This window comes from Oncorhynchus tshawytscha, linkage group LG01 (assembly GCF_018296145.1).
Source record: "Oncorhynchus tshawytscha isolate Ot180627B linkage group LG01, Otsh_v2.0, whole genome shotgun sequence".
NCBI lineage: Eukaryota > Metazoa > Chordata > Actinopteri > Salmoniformes > Salmonidae > Oncorhynchus > Oncorhynchus tshawytscha.
Genome location: NC_056429.1, coordinates 89,822,122 through 89,841,663, shown reverse-complemented (window position 1 = coordinate 89,841,663; position 19,542 = coordinate 89,822,122). Strand labels below are relative to the sequence as shown.

Here is a 19,542-nt window from a genome sequence, read left to right as displayed (position 1 = left end):
TCAGGAGCTGCCAGAGCCGAGGTCGAAGGAGAATGGCAAGAATTGTGCAAGCTAACAGGCGGGCCACAAACAGGAAAATAACAGCGCAGTACAACAGTGTTCAGAACAACATCTCGGAAAGCACAACTCCTCGATCCTTGTCACGGATGGTCTATTGCAGCAGACAACCACACCGGGTTCCACTCCTATCAGCGGCTCCAGTGGGCACATGATCACCAACACTGGACAACAGAGGAGTAGAGAAACATCACCTGGTCTCACGAATCCCAGTTCCTGTTGCGTCACTCTGATGGTTGAGTCAGGATTTGGCATAAGCAGCATGAGTCCATGGCCCCATCCTGCCTGGTGTCAACGGTAAGACTGGTGGAGGTGGTGTAATGGTGTGGGGAATGTTTTAATGTTTTTTTGGCTTAATTAAGTAGTACCCGCAAAACACCAGTCTCAACATCAACAGTGAAGAGGCGACTCTGGGATGCTGGCCTTCTAGGCAGAGTTCCTCTGTCCAGTGTCTGTGTTCTTTTGCCCATCTTCATCTTTTATTTTTATTGGCCAGTCTGAGATATGGCTTATTCTTTGCAACTCTGCCTAGAAGGCGAGCATCCCGGAGTCGCCTCTTCACTGTTGACGTTGAGACTGGTGTTTTGCGGGTACTATTTAATGAAGCTGCCAGTTGAGGACTTGTGAGGCGTCTGTTTCTCAAACTAGACACTCTAATGTACTTGTCCTCTTGCTCAGTTGTGCACCGGGGCCTCCCACTCCTCTTTCTATTCTGGTTAGAGACAGTTTGCGCTGTTCTGTGAAGGGAGTAGTACATAGCATTGTACGAGATCTTCAGTTGCTTGGCAACTTCTCGCATGGAATAGCCTTCATTTCTCAGAACAATAGACTGACAAGTTTCAGAAGAAAGTGCTTTGTTTCTGGCCATTTTAAGCCTCTAATCAAACCCACAAATGCTGATGCTCCAGATACTCAACTAGTCTAAAGAAGCTCAGTTTTATTGCTTCTTTAATCAGCACCACAGTTTTTAGCCGTGCTAACATAATTACAAAAGGGTTTTCTAATGATCAATTAGCCTTTTAAAATGATATACTTGGATTAGCTAACACAACGTGCCTTTGGAACACAGGACTGATGGTTGCTGATAATGGACCTCTGTACGCCAATGTAGATATTCCATAAAAAAATCTGCCGTTTCCAGCTACAATAGTCATTTACAACATTAACAATGTCTACATTGTATTTCTGATCAATTTGATGTAATTTTAATTGACAAAAAAAATTGCTTTTCTTTCAAAAACAAATTTCTAAGTGACCCCAAACTTTTGAACGGTAGTTAGTATACATTTGAGGTTACAGCAGTGTACTGTACGCTATGATAAAGATGGACAAATTATTATTGAAAGGTCTAAAATTGATTTATTTCTATTATCCTAAGAATTTTTGTTTTGTGATTGTAAGAATATTACAGTTTCTGAATATTGTGGATCTCTTTTATTTATATCCTCTAGAAAAAAAATGAATAGCTAGTGACTATATTTCTCCTGAGACTTAAAGGTTTTGATAACAAAACAATGAACAACCTCTTCCCAAAACCAGACTGAAAATAATTATGGTTGATCCCTGTCTAGCAAATGAACTGACTGTCACTGAACTTCGAGAGATACTTTATTATGTTACCCCTCATAACAGCTGAACGTAGACAGATGTCTTATTAGGTCACTTGAATCACATTAACACAACATACAATAATTCAAAGCTGTTAATCAAACTTTGATTCATTTTATTTAAAATGTACAATATATATCTCATCATTCACCAACTCTGTTCACCACACACAATATATTTAAAGGGGTTAGGGTTAAACCCTTTAGGCCCCATTAAATTAGACATTTGCTGCTATGAACAGCCAGGGAGCCAGTAGGAAATATTTCATTGCTATTGTACAATGACATTTAGAAATTCTCCTGATTTTCAATGCCATGTCCCATATGATCAGTGTTCAACATAAATATGACTTTCTTCCTACAAGCATACAAGTACATTGGTGCAGGATTATGGTCCAGCCTGCTCTGATGGAGTCCCGTCCTGTGCTCCATGGACCAAGTCATTTAGTGTTGAGAACATGGTGATGTCGGCAGGCTGCAGACCCATCTTCTGAATCTATCATGGGAAACAAACATCAATATGGTATCAGAAGCTTACCATCACAACAATCATTCTGGGGATTTTCCTGACATGCATTCCTTCCTTCCCACTGTTTGAGTTAAACAGACTGTCTTTCTAAAACATATTCAAAGGACAATTACAAGATACGGTTGGTGTTCTCTAACAGGGTGAACCCTACCTGCTCTCCCAGGTACTCCACATCCAAAGCCAACTGCAGGCGGATCTTGCTGTCGTCTGTGGGGCCTCCGGTAGTTCCTGTAGTGTTGGTGGTCACTGTTTTCCTTGCTTGCTTCAGTCTCTTTAAACTCTCCTCCATTTTTTTCACAGAACTCAAAACATCTGATATGGTTTCAAAATATCTGCCCAAAGTCAAGATGGAAAATTACAGACTTCTGTGCTTGGTGGGGCAGAACAAAAAGCTACTTAAGTTAGTGCGGTTGAGTGCCATGGAATTCAATTCAATGTTAGTTGGTGACCTTGTGTGGTGCCATTCTTTGGACAAAACATTGTGAGTCACTGCATTGACCCTAGAGGGAGCAAGCAGAAGACTACACCTAAAATTGTATTAAATATTATTTTAGCACAATACAAGGACTAAAAACTAAGACATGCATTCAATGTAGAATCTTTATATGTGGACCAGAATTGGCCTTACAAGATCTCCTTTTCCCATTCAGCAGTCGCCAGTATACTCTAGTTATGTGTTTCCCAACTCCGGTCCTCCAGTATCCCCAACAGTACAAGCATACCCGATTGTACTTGTCAACAAGTTGAATCAGGTGTTTTTGTCTGGTGTTAACTTCTTTGGGCCAGGGGGCAGCATTTTAAATTTTTGATGAATAGCGTGCCTAGAGTAAACTGCCTCCTACTCAGTCCCAGATGCTAATATATGCATATTATTATATTATTACACTCTGAAGTTTCTAAAACTGTTTGAATGATGTCTGTGAGTATAACAGAACTCATGGCAGGCAAAAACCTGAGAAAAAATCCAAACAGGAAGTGTAAAATCTGAGGTCTGTAGTTTTTGAACTCAGACCCTATCAAATACACAGTGGGATATGGGTAATTTTGCACTTCCTAAGGTTTCCACTAGATGTCAACCGTCTTTAGAATGTTGTTTCAGGCTTCTACTGTAAAGTGGGAGCGAATGAGAGCTGTGTGACTAAGGGGTCTGGCAGCAGCCTCGTTCTCAGCCATGCGCGTTCACATGAGAGGTATCTCTCGTTCCTTTTCTAGACAATGGAATTCTCCAGTTGGAACATTATTGAACATTTATGATAAAAACATCCTAAAGATTGATTCTATACTTAGTTTGATAAGTTTCTTCGACCTGTAATATAACTTTTTGAGCTTTTTGTCCGACTGGCAATGAACGCGTGTTTGGATTTGTTTGCCAAATGCCCTAACAAAAGAAACTATTTGGACATAAATTATGGACATTACCGAACAAAACAAACATTTATTGTGGAACTGCGATTCCTAGGAGTGCATTCTGATGAAGATCATCAAAGGTAAGTGAATATTTATAATGCTATTTTTGACTAATGTTGACAGCGCAACATGGAGGATATTTATTTTGGCTAGTTTGGGCTCTGAGTGCCGTACTCAGATTATGCTATTTCTGTAAAGTTTTTAAAAATTCTGACACAGCGGTTGCATTAAGGAGAAATGTATCTAAAGTTCCATGGATAACACTTGAATTTTCATCAACATTTCTAATGAGTATTTCTGTGAATTCATGTGGCTCTCTGCACAATCACCGCATGTTTTAGAACTACTGAACGTAACGCGCCAATGTAAAATTAGATTTTTTTATCGAACAAAACATACATGTATTGTGTAACATGAAGTCCTATGAGTGTCATCTGATGAAGATCATCAAAGGTTAGTGATGAATTTTTATCTCTATTTGTGCTTTTTGTGACTCCTCCCTTTGGCTGGAAAAATGGCTGGGTTTTTCTGTGAGTTGGTGGTGACCTAACATAATCATTTGTGGAGCTTTCGCTGTAAAGCATTTTTGAAATCAGACACTGTGGCTGGATTAACGAGAATTTTATCTTTAAAATGGTGCCTAATACTGGTATGTTTGAGAAATTTGATTTATGAGATTTCTGTTGATTTGTATTTGTCAGCCTGCAATTTCATTGGCTGTTGGCGAGGGGTTCCGTCCTAGACAGGTTAAAAACAAAAGCGTGTGTTGTTGGGGATACTGGAGGATTGGAGATGAGTAACACTGCTGTAGTCGCCTACACAGGAAGTCTAACAGACAGCAGAGTCCCCCTACCTGTGAGTGCAGTCATTGAGTGTGATCCGTAGCCATTCCTGGGAGATGGAGGGCTTCACCATGTCTTTGGAGTCGCTCAGGAGCTGGTGCAGCGGCCGCAGGGCGTTGTCCATGTAGGCAGAGGCTCTGGAGGGAAGTTCCTATACAAGGGATGAAGAACAGGCACGTTTTCAAGCCTGTGGGTGTGGAGGGTGGTGCACTCTTCAGTATTTTGGTACTGTACAGCAGATGTTCTCTAATCATCTCAGCAACGTTGAAGCCTAATGGGACCACTGTTCCATTGTTCTGAGAGGGTGGGACCTGAGGGGCGGGCCGTCTCACCTTGTTGGTCCTGCGGTACAGTCGGGGGACTTCAGAAGCACTCTTCAGGAAGCGGAAGCACCTCTCGGTTAAATGCTGAGTCATCTTGCGGTTCAAGGTGGGAATGCAGCCAGACAGGGAGTCTTTGGAGTCTTCTAGGGCCTCTGGAGAGAGAACACAAGGCAGGGAGGGACACTTGTCAAAAAGGCAATCAAAAGGCAATATATCAACTAACATGCAGTAAGAGCTGATGGAATAAGTACCATGATTAAACACTTGTCTGGAACAACGTATCAATGTGTGCTTTTCATCTTTCAAGCATGACGATGACATACCTGCAACAATTACAAAGTTGTTGTACCCAATGATCTCCAGTCTCTGTTTAATCATCTCAGAAAGTTCCGTAATCTATGAGAAAGGTAAACTTTTAATAGTCGAGAAAAATAAGAACAAATTAAGGTTCATGCAATAGCATGTCTAATGTTGCCTAACCCTAAAAGCAACTGTTAAAAACAGCATTATTAAGATTTGTGTCAATTCCGTTTGGCTTCTAGGGAAGGTAAATACAATACAAAACTGCATTGGCTTGTTGTGATTGGCCCATATCACTAACTGGTCTTGTGATTGGTCCATACCACTTGAAAATAAAAGAGAGCCGCACACTCTAGGAGCTCAGATGCAAAAATGTAATTACCAACGTTTCCACAGCCAAGCTGTCTTCATCAGGGTATAATCAGCTTGGCTGTCGAAATGTTGGTAATTAAATTTTTGCATCTGAGCTCCTAGAGTGTGCGGCTCTCTTTTATTTTCAAGTTTTCTACTCCGCTAGCCAGCACCTCGTCTTAATAGGTGTGCGTTTCTTTTTCTTCTAAATGGTCCATACTACTACCTGGTCTTGTAGTTGGTTCACATCAGAGGCTATAAAGACCAGCTGTTGGGTGGAGAGGGTTGCTGGGCTGCCGCTCTCGCTGCCCCCATCATCCTGAGAGGTGTGACTGGACGTGGAGGAGGCAGAGCTGGGGAGGAGCCTCACTGGGTCTTTACTGATGTCCGTGGAGGGAGATTTAGTCAGCATCTAGGAGACAGGGTCCAGAAACACCAATCATGACAACTTAATGTGACCAGCATTTCCTTTTATAGGACTCATTTAAAATACTGGAATACTGACACTGCAGGCTACATTGAACACTAGATTAATAGAGGTATCACTGAATCTATAGACACTATGCACACTATCATTAATATTGTAGTGGAAAGGTTGGGTTGCCATGTTGGAGGAAGGTTGGATTGCCATGTTGGAGGCTGTACCTCAGTGAGGAACTTGGAGTAGCGTGAGATCAGCTGCAGGGTGAGCTTCCAGAAGCGGTGAACCAGCGGGGGCAGATAGACCTTCTCCGCCCAGCACCTGACCAAGCTGTTCCACAGCACTTGGGACACCAGCAGGTGATAGGAGCTGCCTGCTGAGGAAGAGAGAGTGTATATGGAGGAAGAGAGAGTGTGTAGGGAGGAAGAGAGAGTGTGTAGGGAGGAAGAGAGAGTGTGTAGGGAGGAAGAGAGAGTGTAGGAAGGGAGGAAATAATTGAAGCCAACAAGTAATATTGTATATTATGGTAATGACTAATAAAATAACTTATCCATTTGTATATTTAAAAAAAAAATTTTTTAGAACAAAATCTTATTTACAATGATGGCCTACCCCGGCCAAACCCTAACCTGGACGACGGTGGGCCAATTGTGCACCGCCCTATGGGACTCCCAATCACGGCCGGTTGTGATACAGCCTGGAATCGAACCAGGGTCTGTCGTGTTATTACAGTTGGATATAGCTACTAACCTGGTGCTGCCTCTAACCCATCAGCAATAGCATTCTCTAAACATGCAGCAATTTCCTTGTACCTGTGACAGAGATGGGGAACAATAGGTCAATTCCTGGCTGTTGAACACATATAAGCTAGCTTGCTGTTCTATGAGCCTAACAGTTGGAATTGATCAAAAACATGTCGTTATTTTTTTACACCGTGTTGAGTATGTGCAGCATGATGTACATTCCATTGTAAAATGTGCCGGGGCTGACAAACAGTGCAAGGCAGAGTGTCCAACAACCTTCACGTTGACTCTAGAGAAAATCAATATTCCCTTAGAGGGACTATTCACCAGGCCTTACGCAAAAAGCCAGACTTGTGTTGGACACAATGCTAAAGTACCTCTCAAATCTGACAACATATTATGACGCATAGCCCGTAAATATCTTCTTCTTATCTGTAACAACATATAATGTGGACAGCACAATATCCAGGAAGTAAAATGGAACACTGGACATCAGTAGGGTAGGTGACAATTATAAAGGGAGCAAAATCCAAAGCGTTTTTGTTGTAGATATTCTTGTTAATAGATTTCAGAATACATAAATTCATGCAAGTTTTAAAAATAACATGAAATGAATGAAATAAAAGGGAAACACCCCCTGCCAGGGAGGTTACCAGAGCATATCAGTTCTGACAGCACTGTGGCAGATTGAGTTGTGGAGTGGACACTACTGTAATGCATGCACATAACTGGGTCAGTACAGGAAGCACAGAGGTCAAAGGTCATGGAGCAATCAATCAATCAAATTTATTTATGAAGCCCTTCTTAAATCAGCTGATGTCACAAAGTGCTATACAGAACCCCAGCCTAAAACCTCAAACAGCAAGCAATGCAGGAGCACACAGCTATTCACCTGAGCTGGAAGTAGATAGGTAGGTTCCACTTGTTGTGGAAGCTCTGATAGGAGGTGTGAGCTCTCAGTCTCCTCACACTGGCTTGGGAGCCACACTGTCTCTCAAACTTTCTCACAAAGTCAATGCTGATAGTGTATCTCTGCAAAATACATACAAACATGAACCGAATGAGAATGTAGTCTCCCTCTCCTACTTGTACAGACTAGGACTCAGGGTCAGCGTTTCCCCTACTATTCTATTTCCAAGCTCTGTTGGATTTTTGTTGTTGTTGATTTGACAGTTTTGATGCCAGAGGAACATGATTGGGTAGTTAGAGTACGTACGTCATAAAAGGTGTCAGGGTTGCCCGCATTGAAGAGAGATGCGATTCTCTCCTCGATACCTTTGATGATTTCAGGCCACACTGAGTTCACCAAGAAGTCGTATCCCGGGACTATGTCTGCCTTCTCACTGGACAGACAGCCGAAAGCAAAGACATGAGAAAGAACAAACAAGAAATTCATAGATAATGAATGGTTAACCACCGTTCTACCACGTACTTTCTGAGTTTTGAACGCATAACTACTATTTTACCACGTACTTTCTGGGTTTTGAACGCATAACTACTATTTTACCACGTACTTTCTGGGTTATGAAAGCGGAACTACCATTTTACCACGTACTTTCTGGGTTATGAAAGCGGAACTACCATTTTACCACGTACTTTCTGGGTTATGAAAGCGGAACTACCATTTTACCACGTACTTTCTGGGTTATGAAAGCGGAACTACCATTTTACCACGTACTTTCTGGGTTATGAAAGCGGAACTACCATTTTACCACGTACTTTCTGGGTTATGAAAGCGGAACTACCATTTTACCACGTACTTTCTGGGTTATGAAAGCGGAACTACTATTTTACCACGTACTTTCTGGGTTTTGAACGCATAACTACTATTTTACCACGTACTTTCTGGGTTTTGAACGCATAACTACTATTTTACCACGTACTTTCTGGGTTTTGAACGCAAAACTACTATTTTACCACGTACTTTCTGGGTTTTGAACGCATAACTACTATTTTACCACGTACTTTCTGGGTTATGAAAGCGGAACTACCATTTTACCACGTACTTTCTGGGTTATGAAAGCGGAACTACCATTTTACCACGTACTTTCTGGGTTATGAATGTGTAACTACCATTCTAACGTGAACTTTCTAGGTTATGAACACGTAACGACCATTCTACCGTGAACTTTCTAGGTTATGAATACGTAACTACCATTTTACCACATACTTTCTGGGTTATGAATGCGTAACTACCATTCTACCATGTACTTTCTGGGTTATGAAAGCGTAACTACCATTCTAGGTTTTGAACGTGTAACTACCATTTTACCATGTACTTTCTAGGTTATGAATGCGTAAATACCATTTTACCACATACGCATTCATAACCCAGAAAGTAACTACCATTTTACCACATACTTTCTGGGTTATGAACATGTAACTACCATTCTACCATGTACTTTCTAGATTTTAAATGCGTAACTACCATTCTAGGGTTTGAACGCGTAACTACCATTTTACCATGTGCTTTCTAGGTTATGAATGCGGAAATACCATTTTACCACATACGCATTCATAACCCAGAAAGTAACTACCATTTTACCACATACTTTCTGGGTTATGAAAGCGTAACTACCATTCTAGGTTTTGAACGCGTAACTACCATTTTACCATGTACTTTCTAAGTTATGAATGCGGAAATACCATTTTACCATATACTTTCTGGGTTATGAATGCATAACTACCATTCTACCGTGAACTTTCTAGGTTATGAACACATAACAACCATTCTACAGTGTACTTTCTAGGTTATGAACTCGTAACTACCATTCTACAGTGTACTTGCTAGGTTTGAACGTGTAACAACCATTCTACCGTGTACTTTCTGGGTTTTCAATGTGTAACTACCATTCTGTCATGTACTTTCTGGGTTTTCAATGTGTAACTACCATTCTGTCATGTACTTTCTGGGTTTTCAATGTGTAACTACCATACTACCATGTACTTTCTGGGTTTTCAATGTGTAACTACCATACTACCATGTACTTTCTGGGTTTTCAATGTGTAACTACCATACTACCATGTACTTTCTGGGTTTTCAATGTGTAACTACCATTCTGTCATGTACTTTCTAGGTTTTCAATGTGTAACTACCATTCTACCATGTACTTTCTGGGTTTTCAATGTGTAACTACCATTCTACCATGTACTTTCTGGGTTTTCAATGTGTAACTACCATTCTGTCATGTACTTTCTGGGTTTTCAATGTGTAACTACCATACTACCATGTACTTTCTGGGTTTTCAATGTGTAACTACCATACTACCATGTACTTTCTGGGTTTTCAATGTGTAACTACCATTATGTCATGTACTTTCTGGGTTTTCAATGTGTAACTACCATTATGTCATGTACTTTCTGGGTTTTCAATGTGTAACTACCATTATGTCATGTACTTTCTGGGTTTTCAATGTGTAACTACCATACTACCATGTACTTTCTGGGTTTTCAATGTGTAACTACCATTCTGTCATGTACTTTCTGGGTTTTCAATGTGTAACTACCATACTACCATGTACTTTCTGGGTTTTCAATGTGTAACTACCATACTACCATGTACTTTCTGGGTTTTCAATGTGTAACTACCATTCTGTCATGTACTTTCTGGGTTTTCAATGTGTAACTACCATACTAGCATGTACTTTCTGGGTTTTCAATGTGTAACTACCATACTACCATGTACTTTCTGGGTTTTCAATGTGTAACTACCATACTACCATGTACTTTCTGGGTTTTCAATGTGTAACTACCATACTACCATGTACTTTCTGGGTTTTCAATGTGTAACTACCATACTACCATGTACTTTCTGGGTTTTCAATGTGTAACTACCATACTACCATGTACTTTCTGGGTTTTCAATGTGTAACTACCATACTACCATGTACTTTCTGGGTTTTCAATGTGTAACTACCATACTACCATGTACTTTCTGGGTTTTCAATGTGTAACTACCATTCTGTCGTGTACTTTCTGGGTTTTCAATGTGTAACTACCATTCTGTCATGTACTTTCTGGGTTTTCAATGTGTAACTACCATACTGTCATGTACTTTCTGGGTTTTCAATGTGTAACTACCATTCTGTCATGTACTTTCTGGGTTTTCAATGTGTAACTACCATACTACCATGTACTTTCTGGGTTTTCAATGTGTAACTACCATACTACCATGTACTTTCTGGGTTTTCAATGTGTAACTACCATACTACCATGTACTTTCTGGGTTTTCAATGTGTAACTACCATACTACCATGTACTTTCTGGGTTTTCAATGTGTAACTACCATTCTGTCGTGTACTTTCTGGGTTTTCAATGTGTAACTACCATTCTGTCATGTACTTTCTGGGTTTTCAATGTGTAACTACCATTCTGTCATGTACTTTCTGGGTTTTCAATGTGTAACTACCATTCTGTCATGTACTTTCTGGGTTTTCAATGTGTAACTACCATACTACCATGTACTTTCTGGGTTTTCAATGTGTAACTACCATACTACCATGTACTTTCTGGGTTTTCAATGTGTAACTACCATACTACCATGTACTTTCTTATATCTGAAGGGAGGGAAGCCTTTAGAACTTTGCCTTTGTGGACAGCTATGGGGCTTACCTTGAAATGACCATTCCAGTCACCTCACACAGCAGTCTACAGTGATGTGGCACAAACTGTAGGAGCTTGGTGTACAATATTTGAAGGCCATTGGGGGTGGACTTGACAAACTGTTCAACAATGACCTGTTGATAACAAAATAGTAACTGAAGTACTGTTTCTATAGAGAGGGAAACATTGACTTCATCTCCGAAGCAGAACACAGCACATAAAGTTATTGAACTGTCAATTTCTGCATCGTTTCACAAAGATATTGGTGAGCTGGGCACTAAGAGCTGGATTATCAGAAACAAGATAAAGCCTATTTCTGGATTTAAAAGCAAATTAAATTGTGTTTTTAAGTCCAGGAGAAGGTTCAATCTGGGTACGGGACACCAGCACTAAATGCTCTTCTGATCTTGATGGTTCAGATAAAATACAACCTCACCATGTCCATATAGGGCTTGACCAGGACTTCTCCCACCAGTGCCTCTGCGTCCCTGGTCTTGTCGATGGTGGCATAGGTGCGTAGGCAGTGACGCACAATGTCCACGTTGGAGGTCTGGAGGCCCTGTATGAGGAGCCCCTCCAAAGACTGCTGTAGCGTGGAAGTGATGCCAGAAATACGCTACAACACAAGTCGTACACAGACAGCGTCAGTAAAGGGATGTTTACAATGGACAGGCATAGTGTCAGTAAAGGGATGTTTACAATGGACAGGCATGGACAGACACAGTGCCAGTAAAGGGATGTTTATAATGGACAGGCATGGCCATTTTCAGCCATTAACCTTAGTCTAGTTTGTGTACTGAAAATCAACTCCACAAATCCAATGGGGCCGTCAATATTGAATGATGTGACGGAACGTACAGGCCTGACTTTGTCCAGCAGGGGCATGCCCTTGCTTTGGACAGCATGGAACTGCAGCTGGTTGAACTCTGTGGCAATCCGCTCCAGAATCTGGCCAGCTAAGAGAGGACTACAAAGCAAAAGAAACGGCAAACTTCATCATTAACTGAGATACATCCGCATGGTAAATAGACTGTATCCATCATTAATAACAGCGATACAGTTGAAGTCGGAAGTTTACATATACCTCTGTCAAATACATTTAAACTCAGTTTTTCACAATTCCTGACATTTAATCCTCGTAAAAATGTCCTGTCTTAGGTCAGTTAGGATCACCACTATATTCTAAGAATGTGAAAAGTCAGAATAATAGTAGAGTGATTTGTTTCAGCTTTTATTTCTTTCATCACATTCCCAGTGGGTCAGAAGTTTACATACACTCAATTAGTATTTGGTAGCAATGCCTTTAAAATGGTTTAACTTGGGTCAAACGTTTCAGGTAGCCTTCCACAAGCTTCCCACAATAAATTGGGTGAATTCTGGCCCATTCCTCCTGACAGAGCTGGTGTAACTGAGTCAGGTTTGTAGGCCTCCTTGCTCCTTGATCATTATGGCCAAACAGTTCTACTTTTGTTTCATCAGACCAGAGGACATTTCTCCAAAAAGTACGATCTTTGTCCTCATGTGCAGTTGCCTGGCTTTTTTATGGTGGTTTTGGAGCAGTAGCTTCTTGCTGAGCGGCATTTCAGGTTATGTCAATATAGGACTCCTTTTTACTGTGGATATAGATACTTTTGTACCCGTTTCCTCCAGCATCTTCACAAGGTCCTTTGCTGTTGTTCTGGGATTGATTTGCACTTTTCGTACCATGGTACGTTCTTCTCTAGGAGACCGAACGCGTCTCCTTCCTGAGTGGTATGACGGCTGCATGGTCCCATGGTGTTTATACTTGCGTAGTATTGTTTGTATAGATGAACGTGGAACCTTCAGGGGTTTGGAAATTGCTCTCAAGGATGAACCACGCTTGTGGAGGTCTACAATTTTTTTTCTGAGGTCTTGGCTGATTTCTTTTGATTTTCCCATGATGTCAAGCAAAGAGGCACTGAGTTTGAAAGTAGGCATTGAAATACATCCACAGGTACACCTCCAAATGACTCAAATGATGTCAATTAGCCTACCAGAAGCTTCTAAAGCCATGACATAATTTTCTGGAATTTTCCAAGCTGTTTAAAGGCACAGTCAACTTAATGTATGTAAACTTCTGACCCACTGGAATTGTGATAGTGAATTATAAGTGAAATAATCTGTCTGTACAGCAACCATAAGTGTATGTAAGTGTATATAAACGTCCTACTCCAACTGTACATCTGTATGGTAAATAGACTGTATTCATCATTAACAGATACATCCTTATGGTAAATAGACTGTATTCTTCATTAACAGATACATCCGTATGGTAAATAGCCTATGTCAAATCAGCAAAAAGCTGATGCAATCTTTTTTTAAACGGACCTGCTCATCTCAAGAGATGTCCAGTCTTTTGAGTTCTGAGAATGTAGGATTTTTTCAATCTTCTCTACTGATCGAACAACTAGTATGAGTTTCATGACATTGATCTGGTTTAAACGAAGAAAAGAGAAACATGACAGTTTAAAGAAATTCGTCTAACTTTTCTTTGAATCATAATCTTTTGTCTAAATGAATTGCAAAAGTGTACGCATCCAGCTACACACATACAAATGTACTGTATGTTATAGAAAAACTATTGTTTGAAATGGTAGACATAAGGTTAACAAACCTTTTTGTTTTGCAAATCATCTTGCTTGGATAGCTGGTTGTCAATGGCTTGGACCACCTCACTTACAGATGTTCTCAAGTTCTGAGAAGTAAAAAGGACACCAACACAACACACAAAAATAGGACAACATGTGAGGCCGAGTCAACAGAAATAAGACAACGTGTGTGACCAAGTCAACAGAAATAGGACAGCGTGTGTGACCAAGTCAACAGAAATAGGACAGCGTGTGTGACCAAGTCAACAGAAATAGGACAGCGTGTGTGACCAAGTCAACAGAAATAGGACAGCGTGTGTGACCAAGTCAACAGAAATAGGACAGCGTGTGTGGCCAAGTCAACAGAAATAGGACAGCGTGTGTGGCCAAGTCAACAGAAAAAGGACAATGTGTGTGGCCAAGTCAACAGAAAAAGGACAATGTGTGTGGCCATGTCAACATAAAAAGGACAATGTGTGTGACCAAGTCAACAGAAAAAGGACAACATGTGACCAAGTCAACAGAAAAAGGACAACATGTGACCAAGTCAACAGAAAAAGGACAACATGTGACCAAGTCAATAGAAAAAGGACAACATGTGACCAAGTCAACAGAAAAAGGACAACATGTGACCAAGTCAACAGAAAAAGGACAACATGTGACCAAGTCAACAGAAAAAGGACAACATGTGACCAAGTCAACAGAAAAAGGACAACATGTGACCAAGTCAACCGAAAAAGGACAACATGTGACCAAGTCAACCGAAAAAGGACAACATGTGACCAAGTCAATAGAAAAATGACAACATGTGACCAAGTCAATAGAAAAAGGACAACATGTGACCAAGGCAACAGAAATAGGACAGCGCGTGTGACCAAGTCAACAGAAATAGGACAACATGTGACCAAGTCAATAGAAAAAGGACAACATGTGACCAAGGCAACAGAAATAGGACAGCGCGTGTAATCAAGTGAACAGAAATAGGACAGCGCGTGTGACCAAGTCAACAGAAATAGGACAGCGCGTGTGACCAAGTTAACAGAAATAGGACAGCGTGTGTGACCAAGTCAACAGAAATAGGACAGCGTGTGTGGCCAAGTCAACAGAAAAAGGACAATGTGTGTGACCAAGTCAACAGAAAAGGGACAACATGTGACCAAGTCAACAGAAAAAGGACAACATGTGACCAAGTCAACAGAAAAAGGACAACATGTGACCAAGTCAACAGAAAGGACAACATGTGACCAAGTCAACAGAAAAAGGACAACATGTGACCAAGTCAACAGAAAAAGGACAACATGTGACCAAGTCAATAGAAAAAGGACAACATGTGACCAAGGCAACAGAAATAGGACAGCGTGTGTGACCAAGTCAACAGAAATAGGACCGCGCGTGTGACCAAGTTAACAGATATAGGACAGCGCGTGTGACCAAGTCAACAGAAATAGGACAGCGCGTGTGACCAAGTCAACAGAAATAGGACAGCGTGTGTGACCAAGTCAACAGAAAAAGGACAAAATGTGACCAAGTCAACAGAAAAAGGACAACATGTGACCAAGTCAACAGAAAAAGGACAACATGTGACCAAGTCAACAGAAAAAGGACAACATGTGACCAAGTCAACAGAAAAAGGACAACATGTGACCAAGTCAACAGAAAAAGGACAACATGTGACCAAGTCAATAGAAAAAGGACAACATGTGACCAAGTCGATAGAAAAAGGACAACATGTGACCAAGTCAACAGAAAAAGGACAACATGTGACCAAGTCAACAGAAAAAGGACAACATGTGACCAAGTCAACAGAAATGAAGGTAAATCCAATTGATCATAATATGAAAAAATAGAGTGAAACAGAGCACATACCAGCACCTCTTCACGCAACTGACCCAGTGGTACTGATAGCTGGTTCAGGGCTTTGTCCATTCCAACCTAAATAAATTATATCCATTATTATCTAGCTACTGTAGCTATTAGGCCTATTTGACATGTAAAAGTCCTGATCCTAGCTGGAACAACTGTTAGGAAGAACAAACTGACAACATCATTATCCTACATCTATCTATATTGAGCAGATTCCTGCTGTTGCTCTCAGTTGCTCCTAGTTTCTTTTGAGTGACATCATCGTAAAATATGATTGCTATCTTGTTATTTGGCTGAAAATGCATGGTTGTAAACATTCCCTAATGCAAGTTTATGGGTGGGGGACACTGCAGCATCTTGAACGCGTCAGCCATAGAAACTCACCAGATTGGTGGAGAGGTTGACAAAGTCAGCATAGTCTTTATTGATGAGCTCAACCATGGCTGTTTTGAGCTGTTTGTAATACATCTCAAGGTCCTCGCGCATCTCCTCCAGTTGGACATGCTTTCTGCAATCTGCAACAAACTGATCCACGTCGAAGTCATCCTGAATGCAACAGATGATGTAAACATGTCATGAATGATCATGTAGTTAGTTAGCTAGCTGGCTAGCTAAGATTATGCAAATGATGTACAGCAGAAACTAACTTGCCATTTCTAATAGGGTTTAGGTAGATAAATACTACGAGACAAACTTATATAAGTCGTTTCATAACAAGTGATGAAGCCAGTTTGGCTGATCATTGCTAGCTAACCTATGGCATTGCTAGCCAGCTAGCTAGTTTCAAAAGTCAAATTCTTACCTTCATAAACACGTCCTTGTCGAAACACAGAGAATCCGGCCCCTTTGGCAGATTCATCTTTCTTTACTACTATCTTTGAAATCAGAAAAGGCTGGACATACTATAAAGTCACGAATGTTGCAAAATACTTTCTGAAGAATGACAGAGGGGAGAAGACAAAGTATACTTCCGCAAACATGAAAGCAAGATGACTTCCGCGAACCAGTCTACTGCACCCCCCACAGGGCACTAAGGGGAGCGCTGCTTGGTTTTTTCAAAAAATATGGTGGTCTTAAAAATAAATATCTTGTTCTGCTGTTGTGTTCCTTTCCACATAAATTCATTAAACGTTTTCAAAACTGATTTGAAAGAGTTCCTGTAATTACATTGTCTGAATAAACGAATGCATTAATAATACATTAATAAACGAACACATTAGTCAAACATGTGTTTTATATTCGTATCATAAGCAATACACAATTGATGGGGTATATGCATTTTCTAACCGCATCAGAAGACAATTCTGCTTTAATACCATAAGATTTGACATTATAGTGAGATATACAGCACTATTATCAACGCTATTGGCCAGCACATGAGAGCAACCCAGGTCAGCTGATCATGATGCCGAGTATTCATTGAAATATCTACACAGTACGAGCCCATTTTACGAGCCACCAACGAAATAGCTGGCCCAACCCGGATACGCAGAGGTGTGATCAATATTGATAATTTCGGTCTCTGTGCATAGCGCCTAGAGGTATTTAAGTATCCTTGATGAGGACAGCTCCTCTCCGGAACATGCTTTGAAGAAAGGGGAGAATAGAAGTTATCACACCACAAGTCTGCAGTAGGCCTAGCATAATTCTAAAAACGTACAGTGGGAGTGGGCGTAGGTAGGTGTGTGTGGTACGAGTTTTCCCAGTCGTGGATAGTTGTATGCCGAATAGTGTGCTGTGTTGTAAGCTACAAAAAGCATCGACGAGAGATGGCGGAATGTGGGAGGAAGGCGCTGTCTGTCCTGGAGGCGGCTCGCTCACGCTACGAGAGCTTGCAGATCTCAGATGATGTTTTTGGGGAATCGGGAGATGACAGCAGCGACAATCCTTTTTACAGCACTTCGGGTGACTCGAATTCGGATAACTGCTGCATGGAGGCCGGCGACGATCAAAGGTCAGGTGAGACTGTGAGTTGTCAAAGCGGAGGTCCACCCGGCTCCGTCTCAATAACTCAAGCAGAAGAGGATGGATGGAGCGACACCCTGCAAGATATCACGGTGGCCCCATACAACGAGACATATGGTATTTAATTTTAAGAATAAAGCCTCGCTTGACATAATGAATAGGATCATGATCTGATCTTCTCCATCATCTAAGGTGTGTGTGTGTGTGTGTGTGTGTGTGTGTGTGTGTGTGTGTGTGGTAACTAGCCTATGATTGTAGGTCCTGACTCCTGATTGAACAACAGGTCAAGAAAAAGAGGGAGAGAGAAAGAAAGCCCAAGTGTCCTTTAATAAAGGATCATGTCACAATATGGATTGATTTCTTGGAGAATTGTGGCTTATATGAATTTGGCTATTTAATTATCCAAATGAAATAGCCCACACTGTAACACTGCACTGCACTGGGGAGCAAACAGTAAATGGACATAGGGGACAAGTTGCAGAGGAGCTTCTCTGCTTCTCTGTTCCTCTAAACTGCATCTCCAGAGACTAATAACGTTGTGCAACATGTTCAGCCACATGTATTTGCCAACTAAGGCATTGATGTGCCAATGTGAATTTTGGACCTCCAAGAAAGGTAAAAATACGATAGAGGATGTTCATTGGCAGGAATATTTTGTATTTTTTACATTGGCAATATACTGTAAGGTGACCTAGGTAGTCTATGGCGGTATATTAAGAGCTGCTGTGTAGAACATGTTAGTGGTGCACATCTTGAAAGCACCCCTAGATCACTGTTAATAGTGAAGATTGTAGGCCTATCTGTGTGTGGCTGCTGGGTATGAACCAGGGAGCACTGTTTGTTCAAACATCATAGGTTGAGAGAGAGGAGAGGCACTGGCAGCCATGACAAATTAACTCTTTAAGTGGAGATGAATGACCATCTCCCCTCTTACATCTTCATGGAAGGGTCAGCTGCTACGATCAATGACGGAGGGCCTGTAAAGTAATGGTAATGTTTATTCCATTATCTCAGTCTCCTATTGCATGCCCAAGGCAGAGTTTAAAGGACCAATGTAGCCTTTATTTGATCTCAATATCAAATAATTTCTGTGTAACAATTAAGAACCTTACTGAGATTGTTTAAGATTAAATTGGTCAAAAATAGCTTCTTAGCAAAGAGCAATTTGTAAAACAACATTTTTGCTAGGACTGTCTGGTAGTGGTCTGTGTGGGGAGGGGAAAACTGAAAACTTGCTGTTATTGGCAGGGGTTTGGAACTCTCGTTCTAATTGGTCCATTAATTAAGTAATTTACCGCCTGGAGATGTCACCAAGCAGGCCGAAACTCCATCTCAGCAATACAGGCCAATGTTTCAGGTGGTCTGTTCCAACAGCTCTTACACTAAAAGGGCATTAGAATCCTTTTCACAATTTCAAAGTATTAATCCAACCTCAGAGGGAAAATATATCTAAAACACTGGTAATCATGTTTTTGACTGCACTGGGACTTTAAAGTGAATAAAATGTTTTAAAAAATGGTTTCCCCAGTATTGTAAAGTAATACCTATTAGTTACCAGTCATACTTCAGGAGTTAAACCCATTCTAGTACCAACAACTTAACCGAATGTCATATTGTTATCCTTACAAATGTCCTGTAAAATGATCAATGTATTACAGTTCTGGTCAGTCGTATAATAGGTGGTATTGATAGATACTGTATGTCAAATGTAACTAAATAAGCATGTGTAGGGTGAGGTTCCTCCCTTCATCATTACTCTGTTTGAACACTCTCTCACTGACTTGCAAATAAATGCCTCCCTCTCTCTCCAAGGTGGTCTGGGTGGTGCCTTGTGCCACTGTCACGACGTGAGAGAAAATCATGCCATCTGCCTGTAGGCTTTGGTATGGGCTTCATCACTGGCAATGACAGGTGGTGGCGTTA

At 40.9% G+C, this 19,542-nt stretch overlaps 2 protein-coding genes across 4 annotated transcripts in view; one reads left to right on the top strand and one right to left on the bottom strand.

Annotated features, from left to right (window-relative positions):
- Nucleotides 1-1,749: 1,749 nt before the first annotated feature.
- LOC112234617 (conserved oligomeric Golgi complex subunit 2) lies at nucleotides 1,750-16,651 on the bottom strand. 3 transcript variants are annotated; one of them, XM_024402838.2, is made up of 18 exons: nucleotides 16,457-16,651; nucleotides 16,039-16,200; nucleotides 15,658-15,723; nucleotides 13,818-13,898; nucleotides 13,532-13,635; nucleotides 12,041-12,149; nucleotides 11,619-11,798; nucleotides 11,192-11,316; nucleotides 7,797-7,923; nucleotides 7,473-7,612; nucleotides 6,588-6,649; nucleotides 6,062-6,213; nucleotides 5,643-5,828; nucleotides 5,089-5,161; nucleotides 4,775-4,917; nucleotides 4,454-4,593; nucleotides 2,345-2,525; nucleotides 1,750-2,160 (listed from the first exon to the last, which is right to left on the bottom strand). In XM_024402838.2, exons 1-18 carry the CDS (start codon nucleotides 16,511-16,513, stop codon nucleotides 2,053-2,055), a joined length of 2,196 nt encoding a protein of 731 aa, XP_024258606.1. In that variant the 5' UTR covers nucleotides 16,514-16,651; the 3' UTR covers nucleotides 1,750-2,052. The 3 variants fall into 3 exon arrangements, with proteins under 3 accessions (XP_024258606.1, XP_024258607.1, XP_024258608.1); XM_024402839.2 differs by lacking the exon at nucleotides 15,658-15,723; XM_024402840.2 differs by lacking the exons at nucleotides 7,473-7,612; nucleotides 7,797-7,923.
- Nucleotides 16,652-17,063: 412 nt separating this feature from the next.
- The window catches only part of LOC112234635 (piggyBac transposable element-derived protein 5), a 44,002-nt gene continuing 41,523 nt past the window's right edge, over nucleotides 17,064-19,542 (top strand). Inside the window, exon 1 of the mRNA XM_042327198.1 lies at nucleotides 17,064-17,736. Coding sequence (XP_042183132.1) covers nucleotides 17,424-17,736 — 313 coding nt within the window. The 5' untranslated portion in view covers nucleotides 17,064-17,423. The remainder of the gene's footprint in view (nucleotides 17,737-19,542) is intronic.